The 8,979-nt window shown below is 49.9% G+C and overlaps 1 protein-coding gene across 1 annotated transcript; it reads left to right on the top strand.

The window, feature by feature from the left end:
* Positions 1-218: 218 nt before the first annotated feature.
* On the top strand, positions 219-3,533 carry USP27X (ubiquitin specific peptidase 27 X-linked). The gene is made up of 2 exons (XM_057717651.1): positions 219-570; positions 968-3,533. The coding sequence occupies exons 1-2, from the start codon at positions 219-221 to the stop codon at positions 3,238-3,240; spliced, it is 2,625 nt and encodes an 874-aa protein (XP_057573634.1). The 3' UTR covers positions 3,241-3,533.
* The last annotated feature ends 5,446 nt before the right edge of the window (positions 3,534-8,979 follow it).

Raw genomic sequence — 8,979 nt, 5'->3', positions numbered from 1 at the left:
CCTGTAGTGCAGGCCCCCCTCTCAGCTGTAGGGGAGGTGCCAGCAGTAGGCATGGCCTTGTTGTGCCTTGTCCCTCCCGCTGCCCCGGGAGAGGCTCAGCATCTGCTGGGCCAGAAGGCAGGCTGCCAAACCCTCAGCCCACCCGTGGCCTTGGGAGCCCGAGGAAAAGGTGAGGAGGAGGCGAGGAGCAGGCACACACTGTGCGGAGCACCGATAAGATGGGCATGGGACCTGCCTCTTCGGGCCCAGTGGCCTTGGCAGCTCTGCCCCTCTGGATGTGGGGTCCAGGCCTGCCCCAGAATGGAGCTGGGGCTTCGTCCTTGTGGGGCGGGGCAACACCTGGGGTGGGCGGGGAGCCTGGGACAGGGATGGGGACGCACTCAGTCTCCGGGATGATGGCCTATCACAGCTTCTGCCAGCGCTCCTCAGGACCCAGCCTCTGGGGGGACATTTCCCAGCCCCAGGGGCGTTCCTGGACTTGGCTACCCCGCCATCCCGGGCCCCGCAGTGCCGGGGGAGCCTGCATGGATGAAGGGAAGGACGGGGAGAGGGGAGGAGACGATGAAGGGGGTCAGAGCAGCGATTGGAGCCGAGAACTGGAAGCGCCTTAAAGAGACTGCGCGGTCCCCGCCCCCCTTCCCGCCAGCCTCAATGAATTAGAGCTGTGTTTCCCAAACTTGCCTGATCATAAGAATCCTCTCGGGCCCTAGTTAAAGATACACGTTCCGGAGCACGTCCCTTAGGGATTCTGATTCAGTGGGGCTGCGGGTGGAGCCGAGGAATCTGTAATTTTAACACGCGCCCCACGTGATTCTCGTGAACAAGCAAGTTTGGGAAATATTGAATTAAAGGAAACGGGGCCTGGCTGCAGAGCGGCCTCCGCTAGGGGGCTACGGCGGGAGGATTCCCGGGGGCGTCGCCTGCTTCCGCCGCCGCCTCCTTCAGTGAAAGTCCCTTTTGGGTCCAGCTGCCACAGCCACCGCGCTCCCTCAGGCCGGGCGGGGGACACCCCAGGTCTGCGTGGCCCCCGCGCCGCCACGCCCAGTGGCCGCCCGAGCCCTGCGAGCAGGGGGAGGAGCCGCCGCCAGTGGAGGCGGAGGAGCAGAGGAGGCGGAGACGGCGGAGACGGCGGAGAAGGCGGAGAGGAAGGTGGAGGCGGAGGCGAAGGTGGAGGGGAAGGTGGAGGCTGCGGGGAAGGTGGAGGCGGCCGGGAAGGTGGACGCCGCCGGGAAGGTGGAGACGGCAGGGAAGGTGGACGCTGCCGGGAAGGTGGAGACGGCTGAGGGTCCGGGCCGCCGGGTAGAGCTCAAGCTGGAGCCCGAACCCGAACCCGAGCCGGCACGGGAGGCGGAGCAGGAGCCGAAGGGGGAGCCGAAGCAGGAGCCGGAGGATGAGAACCCGGCGCGGAGCGGCGGTGGCGGCGGCAGCGACGAGGTTCTTCTCCCCACCCTTCCCTCCGACCCCCCGCGGCCCCCCGATCCCTCCCCGCGGCGCAGCCGTGCCCCCCGCCGCCGACCCCGGCCGCGGCCGCAGACCCGTCTCCGTACCCCGCCGCAGCCTAGGCCACGGCCCCCGCCCCGGCCCCGGCCCCGGCGCGGCCCTGGGGGCGGATGCCTAGATGTGGATTTCCCTGTGGGTCCACCAGGCTGTTCCCACGTGAACAGCTTTAAGGTGGGAGAGAACTGGAGGCAGGAACTGCGGGTGATCTACCAGTGCTTCGTGTGGTGTGGAACCCCAGAGACCAGGAAAAGCAAGGCAAAGTCGTGCATCTGCCATGTGTGCGGCACCCATTTGAACAGACTCCACTCTTGCCTTTCCTGTGTCTTCTTTGGCTGCTTCACAGAGAAACACATTCATGAGCACGCCGAGGCAAAACAACACAATTTAGCTGTAGACCTTTATTATGGAGGTATATACTGCTTTATGTGTAAGGATTATGTATATGACAAAGACATTGAGCAAATTGCCAAAGAAGAGCAAGGGGAGGCTTTGAAATTACAAGCCTCCACCTCAACCGAGTTTTCTCACCAGCAGTGTTCAATGCCAGGCCTCAGTGAGAAATATCCAACCTGGGAGACAACCAAACCTGAGTTAGAACTGCTGGGCCACAACCCAAGGAGGAGAAGAATTACCTCCAGCTTTACCATCGGTTTAAGAGGACTAATCAATCTCGGCAACACGTGCTTTATGAACTGCATCGTCCAGGCCCTTACCCACACGCCGATCCTGAGAGATTTCTTCCTCTCTGACAGGCACAGATGTGAAATGCCAAGTCCTGAGTTGTGTCTCGTTTGTGAGATGTCTTCGCTTTTTCGGGAGTTGTATTCTGGAAACCCATCTCCTCATGTTCCCTATAAATTACTGCACCTGGTGTGGATACACGCGCGGCATTTAGCAGGGTACAGGCAACAGGATGCCCATGAGTTCCTCATCGCAGCGTTAGATGTCCTGCACAGGCACTGCAAAGGTGATGATGCCGGGAAGGCGGCCAACAATCCCAACCACTGTAACTGCATCATTGACCAAATCTTCACGGGTGGCCTGCAATCTGATGTTACCTGTCAAGCCTGCCATGGTGTCTCCACCACGATAGACCCATGCTGGGACATCAGTTTGGACTTACCTGGCTCTTGCACCTCCTTCTGGCCTATGAGCCCAGGGAGGGAGAGCAGTGTGAATGGGGAAAGCCACATACCAGGAATCACCACCCTCACGGACTGCCTGCGAAGGTTTACGAGGCCAGAGCACTTAGGAAGCAGTGCCAAAATCAAGTGTGGTAGTTGCCAAAGCTACCAGGAATCTACCAAACAGCTCACAATGAATAAATTACCTGTCGTTGCCTGTTTTCATTTCAAACGGTTTGAACACTCAGCCAAACAGAGGCGCAAGATCACTACATACATATCCTTTCCTCTGGAGCTGGATATGACACCATTCATGGCCTCGAGTAAAGAGAGCAGAATGAATGGACAGTTGCAGCTGCCAACCAATAGTGGAAACGACGAGAATAAGTATTCCTTGTTTGCTGTGGTTAATCACCAAGGAACCTTGGAGAGTGGCCACTACACCAGCTTCATCCGACACCACAAGGACCAGTGGTTCAAGTGTGATGATGCTGTCATCACCAAGGCCAGTATTAAGGACGTTCTGGACAGTGAAGGGTATTTACTGTTCTATCACAAACAGGTCCTGGAACATGAGTCAGAAAAAGTGAAAGAAGTGAATACACAAGCCTACTGAAGTGACACACAGACCTACCTACCTGTAATAGAAGATGACAGCAGCACCCATGCTACAACTGGCATTGAGATTTAAAGGACCTACTTGCATGGCCCACGGGCCTGACAGAGTAAGAATTGAACAGTTCCCAGTGTCTAAAAGGTCCTGATTGGAAGAGAAATAGAAGGGGCAGGAGAAGAGGCCCTAGTCTAAGCAGTCACTTAAAGGAAGATTAAATGGCAGGATGCTCTGGGTGGGGAAGGCAGGAGCAGGGAAATCCTGACACTGGTACATATCCTATATTCCTCCAAAAGATTGTGTGGGAAAGTGTGGGGTGGGAGGGGGGTGGTGTGGGGGGGGTGTGCCCTTGTAACCGTAAAACATCTTTCTCCATGGGTGTTTCAGCTTCAACTGACCAATCACATAACAGTTATATGTTTGGGGGGAGAAAGAAAAGTTTATACAAATGTAGCCCATTACATATATGGGTATGAAAGCGGAAAAGTGGAGGAGGCAGGGATATCTCATTGACAAACACCTTTGCCAGTTTCTTTGTATTTGTGATTTTTTGTGCTATTAAATGCAGTATTAAACAAAGAAAAGCCCACATGGGCCTGTGAAACAAGAAAGAAGGGGGCTTTTGTATAAGGGGAGCAATTGCTCCAAAGGTAGGGGAGACAAGAAACACTGTAAGATAAGCAACCGACACAGACAGGCCTCAGCTAAGAGTATAGTGTGTGAGTGTTTTTAAAAAAAAAAGCTGTATGATATACTTGAGCAAATCAATGAACCTCTTTGCGATTGTTTTCTCATCTGTACAGTGCAGATAATTCCTACCGTAAAGGGTTATTGTGAAAGATTAAATGATATAAAATGTGTCAAACTATAAAGTAAAAAGGCTTGGAACTTTGTAGGGGCTCAGTAAACGTTTGTTGGATCTGAAACTTCTTTGGACCAGGACCAGAATGCATTAGAGGTGAGGGTCAGCCCTACCTGAGACCTGTGGACAGAAAGGACACACGTTGTGTCACATGCAGTCACACACACACTCCTAATAACTCCCTCCCCAGTGTACTGTCTACTTGGAGCCCCAAGACAGTGGATTCCACTGTTGTCCCTGGGTGCAGGGCATCACAGTCAGTGCCATACCTGGGACTGGGGGGAGAATCACAGCAGTCCTCCTAAAGGCATTATTCTGGCCATTTGGAAGACTGTCGTGTTGTTATCATGACTCAGCACCCCAGCGATGGGACTCAGGGCCAGTAGGCTGACGGGCTTCCATGTGAGGGTGTTGGTGGTCTTTGCCATCCAAAAGTTTTATGGGCATAGCTACGTTCACCTGCAGGCATAGATCAGGAGAAAGACTGTCTTCCAAAGCTCACTGGTCCACCAGCCCAGGGTAGTTGGGGGAGTGGCCTGTTGGCCTCCTCCCTGATTCTCATGGAGGGCAGAGCTGCCGGCGGAAGGGGTAAGCTCAAACAGATGGGATGTGCCCAGGACGGGTTAAGGACTGCTGGTGGTTCTTCCTGTTCTCCTCAGCATCAGATACAAAAGGACCTATTACCTAGAAAATCCTGGGGTGGGGTGGGGAGGGGAACTGAATGTTTCAGACCCATGGGGCTTGGATCCACTGGCTCTGGTAAAAGGTTGGGCTCCCCCGAGGGCTCCCCAAATCTACTTCATGGTCAGCTCATTTGGAAATGTATATTTATTTGTGTGGTTGTGGATGCATCCCCAACTAGCTCATAGGCATTTTTAGAACAGGGGTTGTGTCTCCTCTTGTGCCCTGGGTCCTCAGCTCCTAGGCCAGTCCCTGGCACATAGTATTTGAAACGTTTTCTGAATGGATGAATGAACCAAATCACCTTCCTTTCATAACCAAATTTTCATCACTTCTCCCCGCCAGGGCTCATAGTCCTCAGGAGAAAATGTAAAAAGTGTTATTTTTGATATCTTGTAGGCTGGGGGAGAGCAAGAGGTAAGTGGCCTCGGATGCCACTTGGCACCTTCATGCAGGTATCTGACTCCCCTTTGGGATGTGCGGGAGCCCTGCCTGGAGAGACAGCCGTGTCCTCCTTCCTCATCTCTGCCACAGGAAGAGTTCAGTGGGGCATGTGCCACCAGATCCTGACTGCTTGCACAGACACTGTCTTTTACATTTGTAAAAAGGTTTTAATTTGGAAATAATTTCAAACTTATAGGAAAATTTCAAAAAATCAAATAGTATGAACATCCATATACCATTTACCAGATTTACCTATTGCTAACATTTTACCCCATTTGCTTTATCGTTTGCATGGATGCACTCCCGTGTGTGTGTGTGTGTGTGTGTGTGTGTGTGTGTGTGTGTGTTTGGATTGACTGAGGATGAATAACATCATGGCCCTCAGTGTGCACTCCCTGAGAATAGGCATATTCCCTACATCATAGTATAGTTAACAGCTTTGGTAAATTTAACATCTGTATAATACTGTTATCTAATCTACCATTTGTGCTCCAGTTTTGTCTGTGACCCAGTGATGTCCTTTATAGCATTTTTCCTCTTCATCTCAGGATCTGGTCCAGGATGAGATACTGCTTTTAGCTGTCATGTGTCTTGCCTTCTTTAATCAGGAATATTTCCACAACCTTTCTGCATCTTGTATGGCATTAGCATTTTTAATAGAACAGTCTTCATTTTGGGTTTGTCTGATATAGAAACTGTCTTTTAAATACCCTGTACTCAGGAATAGTTCTAAGAGATATGAATGGCGCAAGACTGCTGAAGCTGACCTCCATGTCTCCACTGGTGGAAGGCACAGACCACCAGAGGGAGCAGCTGTACCTGGCACTTCTGATTGAGGCTTTCACCTCTCTCTGGAAAACACCATTGTCCCTCAGCAACAGGGGAGCCATTCAAGCCCAGCCCTATGCCCCTACGCATCACCAACCCCCAAATTGAGCTATGGATTGTAACAGCAGCAGGGCCTGCTTTCAGATCACATCACCGTGGGACCCAGGGCATCATGTATTTGGCAGGTATGTATTACCTTGAGCTCAAATGCCATTCAGGCATGTTTGAGCATGTCTGGTACATGGGCGGGCACCTCCATGGTTGGGGCCTTTAGGGAGATCAGGAGGTAGCAACCTTGGCACCTTCATCAATATACCCATGGTGGACACAGCAGCAGTGGGGTGACAGGAGCGGGTAAATACTCCTGAAGCAGCTGCATGGGCAAAGCACACAAAAATAGGGCCCAGAATAAGTGAGGAAGAACATGTAGATGCTCAGAACAGATTGGTTTGTGACATACTGGGGACTTTCAGACATAATTGGCCTATTTTACCTGGGGCTGCAATTCCTGTGTGAGCAGATGTGGGCAAGAGCTGGTGAAATTTAAGCTAATTCTTTAACTGAGACTCTATCTACTTCCACAAGCTGGTAAGACCAGGGAAACTCAGTTCATGTGTACATTTTATGATCTGGGCCCAGAAGGGTACTGGCAAAAGATGGGTGCTCACAACTGGGGGTCTTATCCATCCATAGAGCTCAGGATGAGGGACCAAACAATGGGGTACTTACCTTTCACCCACTACACATGCTTCCCATAGTTTCTTGGCCTAACCTGGTTGGAAACCCGGAACCCTATCACTTCCCATTTCCTGGAGTAGTCAGGTGCTGAAACTTACTCTGGCCTACAGGTCACATTAGGTAACTGCCTCACTTCTTCCCCATCCACAGGGAATCCTGATCAGGGATGTCATCAACCAAGAGGTCTTTTTCCAATCATGAAACAGAGTGTCCCCCATACCACTCATTGTCATAATGCAATAGACCTGGTGCTAGGAACCCATGCTTGCACCAAATGTATATTTCAAACCCAGAAGCAAAGGCCCTGGTCCTCTGAGAGTATGTAGCCCAGCACCCACAGCAGTGTGTCATTTACACACTGACCTTCCCCTGCAGGTAACCTAATGCTACTTTTAAACTACTGCATTGAAGCGTATCAAATATATAGGAAATGCACATATCTTCGGGGTACAACTTCATGAATTTCTACAAAATGAACAGACCTCTGTAAACAGCATTCAGATCAAGAAATAGAACGTTAGCCATAAGTTAGGCCCCCTTCTTGCTTCCTTATAGTCAGTGACCCCAAAGGGTAATCCCTATTCTGACTCCTTTCACTGTAGATTAAAGTTGTTTTTTAAAATGCCATCTATAAAAGGAATTGTTCAGTATGCACACTTTTGTGTATGGCTTCTTTTGCTCCACATTATTTTATGAGCTTCAGATCTGAGGTCTTGTTGTCAAGAAAAATTATGCAGCGTGTCATTATTTCTGTCTAATGAACTAAAAGTAAGGATCCCCTACTCTTCCTAGTGATTTCTCACTTGTTGAACCAATTCAAAGGGACCCAGGCCATTGCAAAGTTGGACCATGAGAGAGTCTTTAATCACCTTCATATACAAGAGAACAGTGGATGGAAAACAGCCTGCCAGATAAGTTTGGGTTTATTTAGGCACCCAGAAATGTTCATCTTGGGCAATACTCCAGCCCTGTTCCAATAGCTGCTGAATGGAATACTCTATTCTAGTGAGGCTTCAAACTTAAACGTGTATCAGAGTCACCTAGAGGGATGGTTAACACTCAGATTTCTGGGTCCCACCCCCAGAGTTTCTGATTTCAGTAGATCTGGGATTGGGGGGTTGAGAATTTGTATTTCAGACACATTCCCAGGTGATGTTCATGCTTCTGGCTCTGGGACCACACTTTGAGAACCACTGATCTATTCAATTTGTTTTCACACTGTGGTACTTGGAGCCCAAGGAGTCTATGAAAATGGCCCTGGGGAACACCTTGGGGAGCTGGGGGTAGGGGTGGGGGGCAAATTGGTGCAGATCAGGAACTCTGAAATACAAAATCAATAAGAGGGAATTATTGATTTTGTATCTGGGGGTTCCAAGTAATATTTGAAGAAAGCGTTCTGCTACTAAAAGTTTTTGAAGTTGAAAATCACTCTGCTAAGGAACTTTAGACCCCAGGGAAGTGATGTATTTAAACCACATAGGTGGTATATCTGGAGAATGATCCAATGTTCTACAGAGACCTGGCCTCATATGTGTCCTTAATCTAGATGGTCCTGAGGGGGACTTAATTTCCTTGGAACTCGGAGAAGTGCATATTTATGAGGATGGATGTGATAAGGGAAAATGCTTAAGTATAAATACAGTGCAAAATCATGTGTATAAAACCATGATTTTCTTCTGGCAGCAGAGCACACTAAAATAACATGAATAGTGCCCCCCTCAGCTACAAACACACAACACACAGTAACAGTAGATAAACTGTAACAAAAATTTTAATTTATAGCTGAGCTTAAAGAAACAGAAAGTAAAATCTCCAGAGAGAAAGAAAAAGCCAGTCTAGTAATTGCAAACGGACAATGCAATAACCTATTGTGGTATTGGTTCCAGATATCAGGCCGTAGGGGCTAGGGGCTCAGAGCTGGGAATCTAGTGCCCATGCAGGTACTGGCAACACAGCCTCAAGTCCACCAGAGGCAGAGAAGCTGTAACTAAAACCTGTGGATAAAGCCTTTAGTAGCTTCTCTGTTCATTAAAAGGGGCTTGGAAAGTAAGCAGTGAAGTCTTATGCTCTCTCTGGAGCCACAAGAAGAAATAAAAATCCCAGGCCTGTGTCATATGTGGATATGGGGTCTAAAATTACCCTACTGTGTGTTATGGGAATCACATGCTGAAAAATTAAAGCAAAAATTG

The sequence above is a fragment of the Hippopotamus amphibius genome, chromosome X (genome assembly GCF_030028045.1).
Source record: "Hippopotamus amphibius kiboko isolate mHipAmp2 chromosome X, mHipAmp2.hap2, whole genome shotgun sequence".
Lineage (NCBI taxonomy): Eukaryota > Metazoa > Chordata > Mammalia > Artiodactyla > Hippopotamidae > Hippopotamus > Hippopotamus amphibius.
Note: the sequence above shows the minus strand (reverse complement) of the source record. Positions and strands in the feature narration are given on the sequence as shown.